At 37.0% G+C, this 22,751-nt stretch overlaps 1 protein-coding gene across 1 annotated transcript in view; it reads left to right on the forward strand.

Moving 5' to 3' along the window:
- Positions 1 to 19,832, forward strand: part of LOC139714175 (lysophospholipid acyltransferase 5-like) — a 28,511-nt gene extending 8,679 nt beyond the window's left edge. The window contains exons 5-12 of the mRNA XM_071625893.1: positions 7,446 to 7,553; positions 8,550 to 8,732; positions 9,866 to 9,952; positions 12,175 to 12,341; positions 13,271 to 13,418; positions 14,116 to 14,271; positions 14,597 to 14,703; positions 17,441 to 19,832. Coding sequence (XP_071481994.1) covers positions 7,446 to 7,553; positions 8,550 to 8,732; positions 9,866 to 9,952; positions 12,175 to 12,341; positions 13,271 to 13,418; positions 14,116 to 14,271; positions 14,597 to 14,701 — 954 coding nt within the window. The 3' untranslated portion in view covers positions 14,702 to 14,703; positions 17,441 to 19,832. The remainder of the gene's footprint in view (positions 1 to 7,445; positions 7,554 to 8,549; positions 8,733 to 9,865; positions 9,953 to 12,174; positions 12,342 to 13,270; positions 13,419 to 14,115; positions 14,272 to 14,596; positions 14,704 to 17,440) is intronic.
- The last annotated feature ends 2,919 nt before the right edge of the window (positions 19,833 to 22,751 follow it).

Below are 22,751 nucleotides of genomic sequence, written 5' to 3' on the forward strand. Positions count from 1 at the left end.
TAAAGATTTACGATTTGTATCGTTTGCACTTAGGACAATTTATGTAAAAGCTTAATTTCTCCCTCTGTATTTTGACTCTATGTTCATAAAAAAACTAAGCTGTCTCTTCATATCCTACCCGGTAATCCAGTAAATGTCAATGCCTTTAACCAAACTATTTTCGCTAAATCTGTATTTTCTTTTACTGTTCCGAAATTTCGGATTTCTCTTGATAGTATAGTATAAAAGAAGTTTTAAGTTTGAATGCCTTTACCATTGAACTAAAGACATTTTGAAGAAATGTTACACTTCAGAATGAGTTAAACTTTTTGCAATATTTTTTAACCACAATTGTCTATCGTTTACCACAACTCCATGTAACACTTCTTTATTTTGAGGAGCTTATATCTCATGCCTCACGTGCCCTGGTTTTGACCCATCATCTTCCTCTTCCCTCTCGCTTTTCTCTGTCCACTGTGAAGGTAGTCTATTCCTGTCATTCATAACTCACCTTTCCTCCTTCTCTCATTACAAGGGATTTATCTCGTGTGTGTTCATGTGCAGTGCACTCCCGTTAAAACGAAATGCTCAGGACCTGCAGTTTTTTTTTTTCGTTTTAACGAAATTTCGTTGTAACCGAACAAATATAATATGCAATGTATAACGAAAAGAAGGAAACCACGCATAAAAAATTTTGTTTGTTGAATCCTCATCATACGCTGGAAAGCTATGTGAAATGGGAGAATACCTTTTTAATTTCGTTTAAATACTACATTTTAAAAAGAGCATAAAGTTGTTTGTGTTGTCACACATGTGTAGAAAATGACGGTGTAGGATTTGGTTACAGTTCGCTATTCCAAAGGTTCTTTTCTTACTAAAGTACGTTACTCCGAAGACTCCTTATTCCGAAGTTTCGCCATTCCCGGGATTCCGATGGTTTGTTTATGTGAAGGTTCGCATTTCCGCAGAATCATCATTCCGAAAGTTCATAATCTAGATCAAAATAATATATTGTTCATTTTCCGAAGGTTCGTTGATCTGAAAATGAAATGAGGTTCGTCATTCTGAAGGTTTATAAATCAAAAAAGAAAAAAAGAAAAAGGTTCACTAGTCAGAAAGTCCGTTGTTCCGAAGGCTTTTTCATCCGAAAATGAAATAAGGTTCGTTATTCCGAAGAAATTTTGTTAATGAAAAAAAAGATGAGAAAGGTTAGTTATTTCGAAGATTTATTTATCTTAAGACGATTATAAAGATTGCAATTCTTAAGTTTTGTTAGTGTACTCTCCTTTTTCCACCATGGATTAACGATACTTTTTGTAATGTTCCGATTAACGAACGTTTTGAATTCCTATCATTTTCGGACTAACGAACCGTATAAGAATAAGAATAAGGACCATATTTTATTATCGAATTAACGAACCTTTGGAATAACGCCAAAATGTGCTTAATAACAAACCCTCTTTCATTTCCGAACTAACGGACATTTAGTTGTATCAGAATCTGTGTGTTTTGTATTAAAGGACTTCGGAACAATGAAACAAACCTTATCTGAATTCAAATTATTTTATTACAACAACGCAAGTTCCCCTCGGAAACTGTGCGTGATACACGGAGTGAACATTTAATGATGCGTTCGCTCATGCAGAGACGCTTTAATAATGCTTGTTCCGCTACGCATTTTCGAATGCGATCCGCATTTCGTTATAACGGAGCGCATTTCTTTTGTTTTTCTTTGTCAGTGGCGCTCAGAAAAGACTTCGTGATAACGAAAATTTTGTTATAACCTTCTTCGTTATAAGCGAATTTTGTACCATAGACTTTAATGGCGATAATTTTGGGACCAGAAGTTTTGCTTCGTTATAACGAAATTTCGTTATAACCGTGTTCGTTGTAACGGGAGTGCACTGTATCTTTATTTGTGTACTTCGTCTCTGTCTTAATTTGCTTTCTTTGCATTGTTTCATCAATTTTGTAACTATTTTACTGTTATACCGTTAACGCTCATTTCAGAATTGCCCTACTGCATTATTGGGCATATTAACAACTAGTATATCAAGGATGTGGGAAGAGATTGTCACCTCCTTGGTATGATCACTGCAGAACATTACCTCCCTTGACAATTACTCCTTATTAAAATTAGGCTCCAAACGATCACCCCTCTTACAATAACTCTCCCCCAGAAAATTACGTCTCTCATTGTTATTTTCGAACACATTAGCTATTTGAATTGAAAAAAAAAACCCAACATGTTTTCATATCGTCTGGTTTTGGTCGAGACCTAACTTCAGGTTTTAAACATCTTTTGGGTGAGATAATTAGAAACCCCTTACGAAATATTAAAGAGCATGTTATTCCAAGAAAGATTCAATTTTTTGAGAAAAAAAAATACTCTTGAAATGGCCGGGATAAAACAGAGCAGCCCTATAATGTAAAAAGGATTCTGTCAACTACAACTCTCCCTAGATCTATTCAAAAAGAGGGTGCAGGACAAAAGACTTCGTTAACAACTAGGGGTGTTTTGTAAAAAAAAAAAATACCGTTAAACTCGTAATATTTTACTCTTTCTAATGAGACTAACTTATATTTGAACTGGATTTCCTCTTAAAGTGTCGAGAACATTTAATTTGAAAACTAGCACAATTCTACTTGTATGTAAAACAAGCTGTAATTTTACTCTCATGACAGATTAGGGCACCTTTTGATAAAAGTTGCCAGTTATGACATCTTGTTAGTATCTAATAATTTCAATAAAACCATGGGTTCTGCTTGATTGATAAGCTCGAGTCACTGACTTGTTACCATGGACCTGCTTTGATCGACCTACAACGATTGGTAATTGTGTGGAACTGACAGCTTGTCAGGACTGATAACTTTCATAAAACCGTGCCCGGATCCTATCAGAAATTATGGCTTTATATCGAAGAGTCCCTCGCTAATGTTAAGGGAATATGAATTGCAGTGAAATCAACTCTCCTTTTCTTATGTTTATCGTCTATCATGTGTTATAACGGTAGAAAATAAATGACAAGCCAAAAGAGTGATGACAGTGTAAGAGAAAGGTGCATCTTCTGATATGGTGTTATGAACTTATGGAAAATATACGACGGGTGGTAACTTTCGGGGGGCGGGGAGGGAGGGTTGTCCAGTAGGTAAGTATCAGGAGGGGGCGGGGGGGGGGGGGTTCGGGGTATTGTTAATGGGGGGGGGGGGGGGTAGTAATCCGGGTGGTAGTTATCCTGGGGGTAGTTATCCGGGGAGTAATTATCCGGGTGGTAGTTATCCTGGGGGTAGTTATCCGGGGGGTAGTTATCCGGGGGGTAGTTATCCGGGGGGTAGTTCTCCGGGGGGTAGTTACCCAGGGGGTAGTTCTCCGGGGGGTAGTTGTCCAGGGGGTAGTTATCCGGGGGGTAGTTATCCAGGGGGTAGTTATCCGGGTGGTAGTTATCTGGGGGGTAGTTATCCGGGGGGTAGTCATCCAGGGGGTAGTTACCCAGGGGGTAGTTATCTGGGGGGTAGATGTCCTAGGGGTAATTGCCCTTGGGGGTAGTTGCCCTAGGAGGGTAGATGACCGGGTGGTAGTTTTCCTAGGGGGTAATGGCCCTGGAGGGTGATTGCCCTGGGAGGGTAGTTGTCCGGGGGGTAGTTGCCCTAAGGGGGAATAGACCTGGGGGGTAATTATCCGGGTGGTAGTTATCCGGAGGGTAGTTGCCCAGGGGGTAAGTGCCCGGATACGATATATACATATATATATTGTATATATATATATATATATGTGTGTGTGTGACGGAAGGAAAACTTGCAGTATAGACGTTGCAGTAATGTTCAGTCTTGCCTTTATTCTCCGAGCTTTCGGCTATTTCACTAGCCTTTTTCAAGGGCTTGATGAGACATACTTATTACTTTTTTTATTTCTATTTCTGTTCAAATGCATGCAAATTGGTTGCTATTTTGCTTTTATGTTATGTCTCATCAAGCCCTTGAAAAAGGCTAGTGAAATAGCCGAAAGCTCGGGGAATAAAGGCAAGACTGAACATAACTGCAACGTCTATACTGCAAGTTTTCCATCCGTCACACATATACCAATGATGCAGTACCCACCACGTACGAGGCCAAGCCCGCTTCACATTATATATATATATATATATATATATATATATATATATATATATATATATATATACATACACTCAACAAAAAAAGTAAGTTCCCCCCTAGCATTTTTGGATATATCTCAAAAGTATTTTACAGATTTTCATAATTCAGGCAGAAATAGATAAGGAATTTTATTACTCATAACATGAGTGGCAAATCATTGCCACCAGGTATCATTATTGGTGTGAAAAATGCATTTTATGTCAAAATGCATGAAAACAAAAGTTGCACTGTAGTGATTTGCAGTGACTTTTACACAAATAATCAAACAATCACTCATGATTCTGGACATTTAAGCATGGTTTATTGCATATTTTTCTATCTCTTTCTTTTCATGAGCATACAATGAAGTATTTGATAATTGATATATCCACCATCCATTTCAATGACCAGCCGGCATCTCTTCCTCATACTGTTATCTAAAGTTTGTACTTGGCGCTGCTCAATGTTGGCCCATGCTCTCTGCAAGATGCGCTGAAATTCTTGCAATGAAATGTCATCTTTCACCTTCTTGCTCGCTTTCCGCTTATGATATCCCAAAGATTCTCTCCTGAATTACAGTCAGGGGATCTTGCAGGCCACTCCATACGTTCGATGCCATTTCCCTCAACAAACCGATCTACAACTTGAGCGCATGATGCAAAATGGCCATAGGCACATTAATGTGATCAACCCAAATTGGAATTACAAATCACATGGCTTCTACCAACATTTTCATATTGAAAAGGCTATTGTTTAAAAAGTATGCAGAACATCTGTTTAATAGGGAAGCACATTGTACCTGAAGAAATTCCTGAGAATTGCAAAATTTAAAAAGGTCATTTGCTAACTCACATATGAAATGTATACAATATGCTTCGTATAGTCTGAAGTGCAACTTTTTTTCACATGCATTTTGACATAAAATGCATTTTTTTACACCAATAATGATATCTGGTGGCAATGATATGCCATTCATGTTTCAAGTAATGAAATTCCCTATCCATTCCCGTTTAAATTATGAAAATCCGTAAAATACTTTTTGAGATATATCCAAAAATGTTAGGGGGGAACTTACTTTTTTTGCTGAGTGTATATGTGACCCGCTACAACAGAAGGATCCTAAAGTCGCTGACGGGCGAGCCAAGCATGGCCGAGAAAAATGCTATTTTCAGGCCTTTCCTTTGATCATTTAGCTTCGAAATTTCGGCAGATGATAGAAGATACATTAGACTACAAAATTATGTTAAAAACAGAAATCCGAACGTTTTGACAGATTTTGGTGATCTGACTTCAAACTCGATTTTCTCGGCTCACCCGTCAGCGACTTTAGGATCCTTTTGTTGTAGCGGGTCACATATATATTTAAATATATGTGACCCACCACCACAAAATGACCAATAAATCGCAATGGGACTTTTCAAGTAAACAGCTGAAATAACCAGGTTGGGGTGGAAAAGTCCATTTTTTGTTTTAGGTATTTTCTGAAAGTCCATTTATCGATCTACCACCTGACAAGATTTTAGGGTCTAATGTTTACTAGAAATATCTTAAATAGTTCTTGTCATTGACACACTCCAGCTCATACTTCAGCTCAAAGGGAACCATTCGAAAAAGGCTTGATTTGATCACATTGAAGCTTTGAAACAACTAAGCATAACTCAAAAAGTATACAACATCAGATCTTGAGATTTTAGATTATTTGAGGAGTATGTCTTTTTAAAAGCTGTACCAATCCGTTTAGTCCTTCATAGTGGTTGATAGGGAGATTTGATCCAATCTTTTGCCCCCCCCCCCGACAACAGGACATGGTTCTGCGCTTCTGAATGGTCACAGTTCTTAAGAGCCCGTTTTCTCCAGTATTCTGGTAATTACCCTGTCTGACATCCCTACTTTCTCATTGTATTTTCAAAGGGTTTGCTTTGTCCATACAAGGTGTGTTATATATCATTTTGAAGCTTAGAATCTCAGCTTTTTGACTGTGTTGGAATCTAAAAAACAAAAATTTCCAACTTATTGGTCTTTTTGTTGTGGGTCATATATATATATATATAATTATATATACGTATACGTATATATATATATATATATATATATATATATATATATGTGACCCGCTACAACAAAATGATCCTAAAGTCGGGCGAGGTCGATTATTTGAAAATTGCATGACACAATTCCCTAATCTTTCTGCTTTAAATTGATATATAACACGTCTTATAAAAATAATCGGCTGCGGAGATATCGATGTCTAAAAGAGAGCATATCAAGACGTCTGGGAAATCACTGTTTCGAGAAAAGCGCCCTAAACGTTCTCCTTGCGACGCAATCACAATCAAGAGACACGCAAGTCAGTATTCACCTCCGGACAATAGAAGTTAAGCCCTAGCAACCCCCGAAATGCTCATTCAAACACAGCGTAGGCGGTCTCCTCACCGACCAATCAGTGACCAGGATGTCAGGAGAAGCGGCTAGGCATAGCGCAACCCGCCCGCACGCACCAGTCGACTGGGCAGTGTGCGAGCTTCACGCTTCGGTTAGCGGCAAGCAGCAAACTGACCAATGAGATCACTCTGGTCGTTGTTAGGGGCGGAGCCTATGTGTGGCGCTCAATCCAAATGTTCGAACCAGTTTCTGCTTCGTTGAAACGCCAAAAAAACATGGCCCAGAAAAACGCTATTTTTTGGTCTTTCCTTTCATCATTTTGCTTCAAAATTTCGACAGATGATAGAAGACATGTCAGACTCTAATAATATGTCAAATTCAGAATATCGTAAGTTTTGACCAATTTTGATGCTCTAACTTCAAACTCGATTTTCACGGCTTCGACCGTGCGCGACTTTAGGACCATTTTGTTGTAGCGGGTCACATATACATACATTGTATAATTAAGGAATACACCATTAATAAAAGCAAACTGGACGACATCAAAGATGTCAGTAGTAAATGTTTATGAGTGTATGGCAGTGGTAAAATGTAATGAGAGGAACTGTGAAATTTTGTGTTGTGAAGGTTCCAAATGAAAGAGTATACTAATATTGTCAGTCATACAATGTACCCAGCAAGCTCAAAGCTCCTAGAAAAAAAGCTTGTGTTGTGGACAGTGATGCTAGAGTGCCATGGTGTGAAATATTGTATAGAGAATGGAGATGTTCCAAAATTGTGCTGTACTTTTAACGGAATTCAGACATTTACATGGATACGAACCTGTGAATTCGAAGTTTGTGGATTGGTGCTGCAAATTTAATAAGCATCATGAAATGTGGTACTACAATGTACTAGTAGTAGTAGTCAGCATAATCATTCGTTTTTGGTTCTACATTGTATGAGCCTAGGAGCAGTTGAGCCAGGAGCAGAAACAGTACTTTCTGATCAGAGCACCTTCTTTGCTTGAGATGGGTGGTTTTTGCCTCTTCTTTGGGGGATTCCTTGCTGGCCCACAGGTAGGAGTGTCAAACTAATGGGTTTGTTGTGTGTTTGTGCTTTTGTCTGTGTGAAAATGTAATACATGTATTACACATAAGATGTTAATAGGAGGAAAGGCTAAGGGTCCTCAGTTGCTGATTTGCCATTCATAGCAATTCGTTTAAACTAGCTTGTGGCATGTATAGCTTTTGTCAGTTTTGCTTCGTGTTATAATATGTTTCTTCCTTTACGTGTAAGGAGGGGGATGAAATGCATTATGTTTGTTTGTTTGTTTGTTTGTTTTTTTGCTTTGGCACACAGTCCAAATTATATTTGTAATGATACAATATCAAGCATTTTCAATGCACTGATACTAATTATGGCTTAGTCTTGGCATTACTTGTACTTTCATGTTTCATTGTTCTTAATTTTTAGGATGTGTGGGGAAAAGAGCTATAACAAATGAAACATGATTATTCCTTTCTGAGATATGTTTTTTAGTTGACAATTATGCCAGTAGTTGTACATATCCTTTAGGACCTATCCAGTACATATACTGAGGAACAAAAGAGTCTGCCAACCTGCACATACTGTATAATGTAAGCATATATTGTTTCTCCAGTGTTGCAATATTTCTGTTTCAGCTTTGCAGCTTTTGAAAGACTAAGTTGCTGTTAGTTTTTGTGTGGTTTTTTTTTTTTGGTGCGTGTGTGTGTGTGTGTGTGTTTTTTTTAGTATTCATTGTCATTGAATTCTACATACCAGATCTGTTTAATGACATGTCCCCTTGCAGTGTCAGGATGAACTAAAAACCTTGTTCTTTTGTGGTACAAAAAAAAAATTAATACAGCCAACATTCATACAGGTACTCTTTATGTTGCACACTGCAATGTGATGAAAATAAAACTATATAAAAAGCAACCATGTGATACTCTAAAATGTTTTTGTTTGTTTTACGATAAAGTAAACATCAAATCAGTTTAACCCAATAAGTGGTCTTACACATAATACTGTATGATTGGTCCTACAAACAGTTTTCTATGCGGCGTTACATCAATTATACCAACAACAACCTCATCCCAGAGTGGGAAAGAGAGAATCCGTCCAATGTCATTCCTGCCATCAGTCGCTTCTGCTTTGGTGCCTTTTACGTCAGCCTGGGTTTAGCACTCAACCTTGCCTATCCAGACAGATTCCTCTTGTCCAAGGAATTTGTGGTGGGTGGATACCAGAATTTTATATATTTATTAATTTCTTAAATGTTTTTGTGGATTCTTTCATGGTATTGTGTTAATTTAAGGAGAGTTACTGTATACGCTATACATTTCGCGGGGGTTTTATTTTCGCGAATTTCGCGAGTTGGGAGCTATTCGCGAAATTAACAACACGCGAAAATATTACCTTCCAAAATGAATCCCTCGCCTTGATGATATGAACATTTCAGTACTAGTATACCATGTCACGGCTTACCGAACAGACCATACTGGCTAAGCTTGTTTACGCACGTCCACGTCTACTTACGAATACTGTAGAGAGCCAATCCATTATCGCAGGGGGACCACTCGTCAGAAATCTAGCGCGATGGACTTAACCACTTCAAAAATGTTGAATTCTAACTTACTAGTTCACAGAGTTTGGCAAGTCTTTTTCATGCAGTGTATAACTAGTATCATTCTTATTTGCTGGTAAGTTGAAAATTCACACTTTCTGTGCCACTTCATATTTTCTCTGGTCCCCCAATCGCGAATTTAACCACTCGCAAAAATGTGTGACAGCGGCAATTCGCGAAAATTTATGTACGCGAAAATTATAGCGTATACAGTACTGTATTTGGAAGAATCGATGGAAGGTAGCAATGAAAGAGCTCACCTCATGAAGTCATGTCGAGTGGTGTTTAACATCTGCAGTGTATATTCCTTGACTGAAACATTCCTGAATAGTGTGTAACTCTTAGGACTACTGTATACTGTATATGGCAAGTGCATTAAAAATACTGTGTTAGAAACAGATACCTGGTGCATTGGCCTTCATCATAGGGTTGTTAACAAATCAAGAGAAAGGAAAGGAAGTTTGGAGTTTCAAAGGGACTTGACAATGATTAATCAAAGTGACTATATGCAAAAAGAAAGTAGTTTGTACTGATTTGGTGAATTCTTTACACTTTTAAGCTTGCTTATGTTTTTTTTAATCTTAACATTAATCAAAAATAAATAAATGAATAAATAAATAAATAAATGACAGTACCGGTAGTCATTTTTGGAAGAAATACAAAAGAACAGGAAGACATGCCAGTTCAAAGTTTTCTACAACACTGTCTATCGTACACCTATGGTTTTCTCCCTGAGTGCAGGATACCTCAATATTCTACAAGCTGTTTGTTGTCTACATTTGGGGACAAGCCTACAGAACACGCTATATGGGAGTCTGGCTCTTCACGGTAAGACAGTATAATGCATCGTTCAGACCTTGTTATAGAAAAAACTCAAGTGCATTAAAGGACAAGTTCACGTTCATAGACATGTGGGCTGAGTGAATGCAGCAATATTAGTAGAACACATCAGTGAGAGTTTGAGGAAAATCGGACAATCCGTTCAAAAGTTATGAATTTTTGAAGTTTCTGCTCAGTCACAGCTGGATGAAAAGACGAAGTAAGCTTGTGATGTCACATGAGTGCAACGATATGAAGAAAGAATAAAGAAAATTCAACATATTTCCATTTTTCTCGCGTAACAAAAGAACACTCGACTTCTCTCTTTCAGAAGGCAGGGGGAATAATATTACCCTTAACATACTTCAGTAGCAAGTCGAAGAAATGTGCACTTTATTCAAAAAGTAAAGTTTAAGTATGAAATTCTCATTTCATTTTCTTTATACAGTTGTACACATGTGACATCATACACTGTAGTAGTCTTCTCATCCAGCAGTGACTGCACAGATGCTTAAAATATTCATAACTTTTGAACGGATTGTCCGACTTTCCTCAAACTTTCACTGATGTGTTCTACTAATATATTGCTGCATTCTCTCAATCCTAATGTATAATGGAAGGTGGACTTGTCCTGTAATATGACAAACAGTCAGCAATATAGGCGTGGAATTGGGCACATGAATGTACTTATATATATGGAGTAAGTTTATGATTCATATTTAGCATTAAGTTGATTTTTGTAATCAATTTTATTGCATGATATATATTTTTTGTCTATGTCTTTCGCAAAATACATGTACAATGTATATCAAAATTTGTCTCTGTTATCTGAGAGTGCACAGAGGCTCTGTACTTATTCATCACAGGGAAACAGCAATTGTTCATTGTACAAAAAGCATTTCTGCAAATTTTCTAACTTTAAAAATTATTTTCAAATTTGTACATTTTCTCTGTTTGTTTATCTATTTATTTATCTTTTTATTTATTTATTTATTTTTCTTTCTTAGTACCTTTCAAATGCAATATCCACATGCTGTTTTGTTCTACTGAGAAAAAAAAGAATAGAAGCACGATGTACAGAAACAAGCTTTACGTTGCAATAGAATACCAACAAAATGCTTTAACATGCAGGTCTTGATAGACATGTGATGAGGTTTATTTTGATCACAAAATTATCAAAATGTATATGAAACAGAGAAAACTCATTGCGGTTAAGTGAGAAAGTGATAACTGTTGCAAGACAGTGAAAAGATTTATGGAAGAAGAGACCTCCCAGCTTCCTGTGCCCCTTTGTGGGTCAATTGACTCGACACAAAAGTAAATTTTTCTTGATATGAATGAGACTTCATTGTTGGCAACTTCATAATGAGTTCTCCAGATTTGATACTTGATTATCAGAAATATGAAAACCAGCCCTTACTAAATATTTGCAGCCAGTTGCTTGATGCTCCTGCTTCTATTAACGTTGTTTCAGTTGATTTCTCGATGTACACTGTAGTAGTTTTGCTTCAGGGAGCAGACAGCATTGCAAAAACAGTTTGTGCTGATGTTCAGTAGGACCAGTGAAAGAACAAGAATTGTCCAAGTTGTAACAGCTTCTGTTTCACACTCAGAGTCAAGCAGGAAATGTGGAAACCAAAATGTGAAGGAAGCACAGAATTTAAGAATTGAAATGAGTTTGTCTATTCAGTTATCATTTTCAGATTAATGTTTAAAGTTAATGCTGGCCCAGTTCCGTTCTAATTAACTTCGGACAGTGCTAAAAATATTTTCGGCAAATAGATTTTAAAAAAAGATTAAGATTCCAAATCTTTTGTTCTGGTACGCTTCTACACCAAGAGTTCTCAAGGAGTAGCAGATTGTCACAGAATGCACCCTGCATGCTGTTTTAACTCTGATTTCACATTCAAAAGATAACCTGAAATTGCTTACAGCCACGTTTCACCTGTTCTTTGAGATACTGTAATGCAACAATTTATCGCACCGGCTTTGGGCATATGTTACTTTTACCGCACACTTAAGGATCAAAATATCTGAACAGTTAATTGGATAGCTGAAAAGTACCATGCAGTAATACTAATCTCATACAACTGACATGATGCCTTTCCAATATGGTCGCTGTATAAACATGTTATTGAAAACATGATGTTGTTGGGAACGTACAATATCAGCCAGACAGTCTTGTTTACCTTGATGTCCTCTGGATTGTGCTTTGTTTGTGTGTTTGTCAGGAGGGTGTATGCATAATGAGTGGACTAGCCTACAGTGGCATGGATGAAATGGGTCAGTCCAAATGGGAAGGTAGTGCCAATGTGAAGATCTACAATCTGGAGACTTCTGTTACATTCCGTGACCTGGTAGCCTCCTACAACACTAACACCAACAAATGGGCTGGCAGGTAATTGACATAAAACTAGTGGGCAGTTTCTGTTGTGTTTGACGTTGTCAGACTCAATAAGTTTTTAAATAAAATGTACCTGTATATGCCACATGATGTGACCGTGTCATTTGCAAAGAAGTAGCAGTTAATTAATCCTTTCAGACTATAATGTTAAAGTATATATTTTATATACCTGTGTCAAGGGTCATGTTCATTTTGTTAACCTTTTGACCAATTCAATGAAACACCTATGTCTCCACATGCCATCAGTCCTGTATGTAAGTCAAATTTTCTTCAGTCTATTTGCAGGCCCTTGTTGATTAGCACTCACAGAATGATTGCCTGCTCTGTTCAAAGTTGCCTCTTGAGTGGGAAAGCAGGCAAGGGCCAGCGCACGTAGATTCCAAGGGCCCCATGAAAATCAGCTATACTCGTATTGCATTCCATTGTCTTGGCTATTTCTTATGTATATATTTGTTTTTAAAAAAAAAACAACACTTGGGCATCCAACAAACTATGACCTTGACCTTGAGAACTTACACAAATATTCAAGCATAGCGAACGCATGATTGTATGAAAGAGATGAAAGAAAGAGATTGATTAAAATACAAGTCCTGTCCTCCCATGCTAATGCATGGTTATTGTGCTATACATATGATATGAGAAATTTCATGTTTGGGACGCATGACATTAAAATGTCCTGTGGCAGGATAAACATTAGTCCAAGTTTTTAGCATTTTGCATAAGGAGATGCGGAAGACTTTCGGCTCAAAAGTCAGTCAGGCCAAGGCATGATTTTTCTCTGTGTAGAAATGACCACAGAAAATATGGATTGGGGGTGGGGGTTGATACATTCAAACACACATTCACAGGTATATCTTGTTGACATGAATACAGTGCCACAAACATATAAGATGTTCAATCATATTATGTCTCTCTGTTGCTAGATGCATCTACAAGAGATGTCGTTTCCTTGGTAACCGTCAACTGTCCCAGGTCATTACTCTGATGTTCCTAGCCTTGTGGCATGGGATCTACCCTGGCTACTTTCACTGCTTCATGGGTGAAATGTTCTGCATCAATTTTGAGGAACAGGTATTGCAAATCCTTGTCTGAACATTGTGTTGATAGTCTGTAGTCATTTCTTCATGCATGTATCTTTGTATGTCTTCCATTTAAGACCAGCAGCTTTTTTCTTTCTTTCTTTCTTTTCACAACTGTGTAGTCAGGTCTTAATCATAGGATTAAAGTTTACATTTACAGATGTCAAAATGATGGTAAATGGCATGGGAAAACTAATTGTGTACCAATTTTCATACAAATATTGAACACTTTCTATTTCTTTTATTGATTGGTTACTTTAGGAATTTTAAATTGAGTTGTAATCTTTGTAAAGTTGTCATAATCGACTTTGTCTTCTGTTTATTCCTTCTTTGGGGCAGGTTTATACAATGTTTTTCAATTTGTACAGATAGCCTCATTTTTTTTTTTTTTTTTTTGGGGGGGGGGGGTTGTTGTTGCAAGAACAAACACTATTCTTCACAAATAATGATAAATTTCATCATTTATGAGACCCTGCACTTATAGTTATCATTGATTGTATGGCATACAATGAGGGGGCATCACAGGGTGGATGCATCACTACAGGGAGGCTGCATCAATATCTGTTATCTTGTTTTTAAATGAATGCCACAAGTTCCTTTAATATTTTGAATGTGTGCAAATTGTGTATACAGTGTAGTTCCCCCGACTGCATCATTGAGAGCAAAGTTGTCTGTTCTTCAACCCCCAGTGGCAGATGGTGTGGAGAAAGCTGGGTCTGTCTGGACTGTGGTCAAACCCCATTCTTGCCTTCCTTATGTCTGTGTTCTGCAGCGTCTTCATCATGACCAGCTTTGCCTACTCGCTGGTCAGCTTCCAGCTGGCACATTTCAGTTTGTTCAGCCAGGTATGAAGTGATCCCTTATACTTGTCCTTTCCTACACTAATCATGTGTCTGCAGTGCAAAGAGTCACACAAAACCCTGGTTGGATAAATAGATAAATGATATTTAATGGGATATTCATGTCCCACAATCAAACAATTGAATTGTACATGAAATTGCAGTTGATAAAAGACAGTACAAAGGGGTAAAATGATACAATGATAAATGCTTAAAAACATGGAAATTGATTAAAGACAGGAAAACATACACACAAATATGTAAATGTGTAAAACAAAATCCAATTTGGGTAATTTAGCTAAATGTAATTCTCATTATTTCATTGCAACAGGTGTATGCATCCATGTACTATGTTGGACATGTGTGGTTCATAGGATGGGCACTGCTCTTTCCCTTTCTTATCAAACCACTGCTTGGAAAGGAAAAGTCAGCTTAATAGTAAGTTCATTTAACATTTTATGTTTGCTAGGTTGATGCTTTGTATTGATACATCATACAGTGTAATCAATGTAATGTAGAGTGATATATTGCTGGCCTCTGCATGTACCCAGTCACAACCTCCATGTATGTTTGTTTGATAAGATGGTCTATACCTACAATTAAGTACAGTGCAGCCCATGCTTTACAATTTCAATACATTAGGTCCAATAATCTTTAACCATCAAAGGATAATGAAACCCAAATATTTGCTGGTTTGTGGTCTGAGTAGATGCAGCAACTCTAGTAGAACACATAAGTGAAAGTTTGAGGAAAGTTGGTCAATCCATTCAGAAGTAAGTTTAAGTTGGTGGTGCATTGCTAATGAGAAGATTACAACATTTTATGACATTACACTTGGACAACAAATATGAAGAAATTATAGAGAAAACACCGCATATTCAAAATTTTCTAGCAAAATGAAAGAGCACTTGTCTTACCTGTGAAAGCACACAATGTTTCACTTGCCATGTTTCAGTAACAAGTCAAAAAAGTGTACATTTTCTATTTTCTTAATCTTTTTCTATACATGACACCACAAACTGTAGTAGACCTCTTATGAAGTGATGATGGCACTGAAACTCTAAAAATTCGTAACTTTTGAACTGATTGTCAGATTTTTGTCAAACTTTCACTGCTGTATTCTTCTAATGCTGCTCAGCATTCACTAAGTGCACATACATGTATAATTATAACAGTCAGGCAATAGTCATGCACAAAATTTATGTACATGATAAATTTTGTAAATGCCCGCAGTATTAAATCCTTCTCTCTTGTCCAAGATATCATAGCCTTACTATTGATATTTCATTAACATGTTTTTAAAGCAAAACAGGTCAATAAACATTTTATGACTAGTGGTTCCCCTTACAGTTTCAATTAACTAATGGTTATTTCAAAGAATATCTCAAAAAAGCTGGCTCTAGTCACTCAACATTGTTACATGACATTCTTTTCAGTTTGTGTACATGGAATACTGTTAATGTGGATATTTTCTCCTAAGTAATTTTTGGCACTCAGCTTGGTAAGATAAATTTCTTGGTTTTTTGATACCACGAAATCAGGACATTAATTGCTGGAACAAATGACATACACATTCTTTTGTATGTGTGCTAGCTTCTGGTTGTGCAAAATGCATAATAATTTCCACTTTTACAGTAGTGCCGTGAGTGACTCTGCCTATATATGAATAGGTCTGAGAATCACAGATTCTGGAATCATTTTTTATTTTTTTGTCTGCACCCACATAGCGCGGCTTGCCCAAAAAAACACCACCTTTCTCTTTGTGATGCCATCAACAATAAATCCATCTTATATATAAGGCATCATAACACAAAATATTATGCACCTCGCTGCCTAATGCACCAACTCACAAAAGCAAGCTACTTGTAGGTCTTAGAACTGAAATTGAATGTCCAAGGCAGAGGAACTTGAATTATTTCTTGAAATACATCTCTCTCTTTGCCACAAATATCTGCATGAAGCAAACCTACAGTTTGATAGAACAAGTGTGGTAGTCAATTAGTTATATTAAGTAATGCCAGCTTGTGATATTGGAATAATGCCATGTTAGATAATTGGCCAACATCTTATTTGAATTAACCTTTCCAAGTACATACAATTTTCACTAAAAATCGCTTCATGTGACTAGAGAAACTCCAAACGACTTTTCTTTTTAGTTAGTAAGTGCTCCTGGAAGTGTAGTTAAAGGTCGCGACACTGTCACTTGACATGAAGTAATGTACCAGTTGGTATGTGTACTTGCCACTTGTTTGTAGCATTTATGCAAAAGGAAGTGAAAAAAAGCCTCCATATTAAAGATTAGATTTGATTTCTTGCACAATTATATTTACCCCTGCTGGCATTGGTTTGTTTGTCTGCCTGTCTGTTTGTAGAATATCTCAAAAATGTGTAGAACAAATCTGGATGAGACTTACAGGAAAAGTTGATAAAAGGCACAAGGAACAGATGATTAAATTTTGGTAGTGATCAGGACATTTTTAGGAAGTTTGAACTATTCTTTATCTTTTGACAATTAGGGTCAATGAACTTGGGAGTTCAAGCTGTGCGTATTTGAGGTTTGCATATATGCGTACTAAAGCACATACTCTGCTCAAGGCGCCGCGCAGCAGGAAGCTGAATCCCATGAGGTAAACCTAGGGTTTCTGTATCACTGGGAAATTGGGCGATTTTCAGCGAGTGGAAATGAGCTGTTTGGTGAGGTCTGCACTCTCAGAGTACTATTCTTGCGTAAAAATAATTATCAAATTTCAATCTAAAGGGTCTGCTATTCCGAGTGGCACATTTATGTCTAATGTTTTGTTCATTCATCACCATAGGAAATCATTGCCTGTGTGTGTGTGTCTCTCTCTCTCCCCCAACTTGGTCATCTGTGTTTGGTAGCTCTTTCCATGTTTTGAGAGCACAAATGGAGAAATGGATATTGAATCTGGGATTGTCAAAAATTAGCACATCCATTAATTGATAAGTCAATGGGGTAATTGCTACTGTTAGTAATTGTATGTTTACCTGAAATGGCATTGTTCTTTTGTAGTGGACTTCAGGATTACGTGCCTATTTATATCCATTTCAATAAGCATAATATTGTGTTTATGGGTCATTCCTGCAATGCTGGATTGAGTGTGCAATTCTAATATCCCCATATAATGTATACCATTGTGTCTTTTTCTTCTTTCAGAGCTACCTTGGAAGCAAAATCACGGTGAAAGAGAATCAGCTGCAGCCTAAAATTCATAAAGTGCAGAATGGCTTTCAAAAATATCTTTATATTCATTTCATTGTGTAAGAATTATATTTCAAAAAGATTATATCAATGTTATTTCTTTTCTTTATGAGAGACATTTCTATGAATTTAAATGTTTATGAAATCAGTGTGTTTTGACATATTTTATTTTTAATGAAGAGACAAAGTATTATTAGCAAGAAAAATACATGATATCTATTCATTTAGGGAAGCATATTTCATGGTTATACACATGCATTGTATGTTGTACACACTCTGTTGAAGTTTGTCAAAGGTGCATAATGCATTTCTCAGTTCGAGTATATATTTTTAAGAAGAGTATTTGGCTAGATTAAGATGTAAGAAAAAAGTCTTGCACACATTCAGTATTATTCTTCTGGCCAGAAATGAAAGAGTCATTCATTGCATACATTTTTAAGTGTGATTGCTGCACCACTTGGTTGTAGGCAACAGATATTTCAATACAATTTACTTACACATACATGTACATGTAATGTATAACAAATCTTTTCTTATTTGCTCTGAAAGGATTATGCATTTGATTTTGAAGTGTGTCCCCTCTGCTTACATGGTTTAAGTGTACTTGCGATTTTCATGACCCAGCTAGTGTCCACGTCTTCCACTGAGGATCATGGTAGACTTAGGCTGCGTTTATCATCTTTCCCCTGTTTAAATGGCTTTCAAAAGCCGTTTCCAAAGCCCTTTAGAAACGGCTTCCAAAATAGTTGCATTTATCAACTCTTCGCGAACACGATAACTGGCCTGTCACTGCACAGCTGCATTGCGCAATTCGACGCGAGGAGAAGAGGTCATATAAGGCGTGCATGGTTCGTAACTGCAGTACAAATCCGTTTCAAAACAGCTATGCGTTTATCTCACTTCAAAAGGCTTCTAGAAACAGGTTTCTGGAAACCTGTTTAGGAAACCTGTTTCGGAAAGTACAAATTTGCGGCTTTCGAAAAGATTTTCCGAAAAGGCTTTCAAAACAGCTTTGCGTTTATCAGCTCGTAAAAATTCCCTGAAAGCCATTTGGAAAACCTGTTTCTGCCGAGAAAAAGAGTTGATAAACGCTCCCTTATACACGTCGGTATGGCTGCGTTTATCATCTTTCCTCTGTTTAAACGGCTTTCAAAAGCCGTTTCCAAAGCCCTTTAGAAACGGCTTCCAAAATAGTTGCTTTTATCAACTCTTCGAGAACACGATAACTGGCTTGTCACTGCACAGCTGCATTGCGCAATTCGACCTGAGTAGAAGAGGTCATATACGGCGTGCATGGTTCGTAACTGCAGTACAAAGCCGTTTCAAAACAGCTTTGCGTTTATCTCGCTTCAAAAGGCTTCTAGAAACAGGTTTCTGGAAACCTGTTTAGGAAACCTGTTTCGGAAAGCACAAATTTGCAGCTTTCGAAAAGGCTTTCCGAAAGGGCTTTCAAAACAGCTTTGCAATTATCATCTCGTAAAAATTCCCTGAAAGCCGTTTGGAAAACCTGTTTCTGCCGAGAAGAAGAGTTGATAAACGCACCCTCAAGCTGCGTTTATCATCTTTCCCCTGTTTAAACGGCTTTCAAAAGCCGTTTCCAAAGCCCTTTAGAAACGGCTTCCAAAATAGTTGCTTTTATCAACTCTTCGCGAACACGATAACTGGCCTGTCACTGCACAGCTGCATTGCGCAATTCGATGCGAGGAGAAGAGGTCATATAAGGCGTGCATGGATCGTAACTGCAGTACAAAGCCGTTTCAAAACAGCTTTGCATTATCTCTCTTCAAAAGGCTTCTAGAAACAGGTTTCTGGGAACCTGTTTAGGAAACCTGTTTCAGAAAGTACAAATTTGCGGCTTTCGAAAAGGCTTTCCGAAAAGGCTTTCAAAACAGCTTTGCGTTTATCATCTCGTAAAAATTCCCTGAAAGCCGTTTGGAAAACCTGTTTCTGCCAAGAAAAAGAGTTGATAAACGCACCCTATGTTAGATGTCTACATGTTAGTCCAACACTGTTTGTAGATCCAAGAGAGACCCTTGTCATCCCTCTTCTTACGTTTCTTTGAATAGTGAAAAGCTTGTGAGGGATATGAAACAAATATCAACTGCTTTCTTTCTCGTCATGATCAAAACTATTTACCCGCGGGTGATTTCTTAACAGTGCCATGCCCTTTGACTTCGTCTCTGGGCATAGCACTGTTGAGAAATCATCTCTAGGCAAATGGTCTTAACCATCCCCCTTTGAAGTAGTCGATATTTGTAAACTGGTATACTTGTACTATGAATCTGTACTCTGCATGATGTACTATGATATTTACTGGTATTTTTGACAAAGTGATGATGGGAATAAAGTCTCACCCATTTTTGCACAGGATGCATAGCTAAATTCAGAATTAGATTCATATTAGTAAAGTTACCCAAACTAAAATCTTTATTCTCATAATACCATTCGGTATCATTCAGCAAATGAGTTTTGACATCAACACCTGAATGCAAAGGCAATGATTTTGCAAAGTCTCTGATGGTTTACCAATGTTCTTCTCCAGATTCTACAACATATCATTCATACTTTGTGACTTGTGATCACATTAATCATGTGATCAGACCTGCAGTAGTCATGTCAGGCAGCAGCATATCAATATGGTAATTCTTTAGGATGGGGACTTCTGTCTGGATGTGTAGATCACATAAAACTATGTAGATTTTGCATCCGAGATTGTGTACATGAAAGTCATGCAAATTGACAGCTCCCCATTGTACACAGAATGGAGACAAACAATTTATTGCACCAGCAAACACAAACATTTACAGTACTAGCTGGACTGTGCACATGTAAAATGGAGAAAATGGTAGCATTCAAAATGTGATTGTACCATCCATATCAATTCTATAACGCTATAAATGACCATGTGTTTATCCAATACAGGGACAGGGAAATGCAGCTGAAATCCTTAATTCTCAAAGAAAAATTCAACATTGAATCCATACGTTTTGTCTTCTTGCCCCAACTTATTTTGTGATGCTGTGTCATTCGTATGCTGCTAACTTGGCAGAGAGGAGCAATGCTGCACTAGGAGACTTGTTAGATTTTTCAGTTTTTGGTATTTTTTCTTCTTCTTTTTTTCTCTCTTTTTAGTACACAAGTTTGGTGTTCACCTATATATGTCATTCATTTGATGTGTATTCAAGATAATTGCAATCACTCCTTCATCTATTTCAAATACAACATGATGGATTGAAGAAAAAAAAAGCATGTGTGAAGGTCTGCATTCTGTTCCATAGTAGGGGTCTCCTCTTGGAAGAGATTTTCACACATTGTGAACAATCTGCATGAATTTGTGAATACTAAGCCAATACAGAGTTCAAACACGTGACTGTTTCATCTTTTTGTACTGTATGAGTGATCACACTTTGACAAGAAGTTCTTGTGGTAGAATGCAAACTGTATTGATTGTGAGATCTATAGCCATGTAGTAAATATACTCAGGGTTGACTGTGGCAGAATATGGACAGTTTGAAATCCCACTTCACGAGTCAGTGAGAGCCATCATGGCCATATTATTGAACAATGTTCATATTTGGTAGCCACAATGCAGACAATGTCGCAAAAGACCCTTAATTCTGAATGGCAAGGCTTGAGCTGATCCAGAACTGAAAAATCAAGTAGTTATTTATCTGCATTCACATTACTTACTTTATATCGAAAGTACATTGTTTACATACTAGTCCTTGTCACAGACCATTGAGCCCCTCCCTTTGTTTAAAACCAATTTATTGGGTATTGAGGCTTGATGTGCCTTCTCTTACACGAGTTTGAATACCTGTTATTTAGTATTATGCAATGTCAGGAACCAGTGATAGAAAAATTAACATTATGATGGTGAGCTTATGCGCTACAGTGCACTCCCGTTATAACGAACACGGTTATAATGAAATTCCACCAATACACAATGAAGTGAAAATTCAGGCCGCAGCACTATCTACTCTATGTACTTTTATGATTTGTTCGGTTATAACAAAATTTCGATATAACAAGAGAAAACTGCCATTCCTGAGGACCTCGTTATAAGGGGAGTCTACTGTATTTCTATTTATGGAACACCAGTGCTGAGAAAAATATTTGTGTTAATAAATCTATACTGGCATGTGCTTGAATGATTTCCTTTTCAAGATATTTGTTGTTATTCAAACATCATTGCAATGTCATGATGTAATGTAAGGTACAATATGTTGCTGTATATTCATGGATTATTCTACACGATTAAAAATTTTGCAGATTTTATCACTAGCAAGTAATGCAAGTGACCTACACACAAGAATCACTTTATTGGCAATATATGAACTGATTTTAGACTTATTTTACTATTGTTCATGTGATTTATATTTGGTATATGAGCATATCAGTCTTTCCAAAGAGCTTCTTTATCTTTTCTTTCTTTTTTTCCACAGTGATATGTCTATTTGGGTGCATTTAGTGCCGACTTTTCACTAATGGGATATAATTGAGGCCTTGTGTGAAATGCAGTGAAGAATGCTGTTTGTGAATGTATTGGTTTTCACATTTACAATACATGTATATTTAGATGTTGTGACACATGTGCAGAACCAAGATGGCTTCATTTATTTCATGAATTCTGAAAATTATCAAAATCATTTAAAAAAAAAAACTTTTGTAGCCAACTTGAATGTTTGATCCACGATAAGAAATGAAGAGCAGAAAAATTCAGTGCTATATAGAACAGGACCAATTCAAGTCTTAGAAACAAAAGGAAAGAAGAGAAAAATAGAGCAAATCATGCTCATAATGATGTAATAATATCTTTCAGAATACCATAAGGGGGTGCTTCTTAGTTTATGTGTGACAGGATTATCCAGAGTTCCATCTACACATAAACATGTACATTGTACTGTATATCTCTGTGTATGCTGTAAAGATATTACATGTACAATGTATTGCACACACACATTATATCTTTAGGTGACAGCACCCTCATTGTTCTGACTTCATAGACCCCCAAGAATAATGTCCCAGAAGCTCTATCTATCTTTAAATAAAATGTTTTCCAAGCATGCGTCTATTAGAAGCATTCTTCACTACGACCCGTTTGTAGCGTGAAGTTGTCAAGAAATTTTGCTCATATTGTGTGTATTTTTATTTTTCCACATTTTGATCTGACAGGGCAATCACAATGGCATTAAGTTTTATTGATACATGTAGTTGCAGCTGTGGTTTGTGTGTGAACACTTTGAGTCATATTTGATGCAAGCAA

This window comes from Diadema antillarum, unplaced genomic scaffold (genome assembly GCF_040938485.1).
Source record: "Diadema antillarum isolate AM-2024a unplaced genomic scaffold, OU_Dant_1.0 seq00002183_RagTag, whole genome shotgun sequence".
NCBI classification, from domain to species: domain Eukaryota; kingdom Metazoa; phylum Echinodermata; class Echinoidea; order Diadematoida; family Diadematidae; genus Diadema; species Diadema antillarum.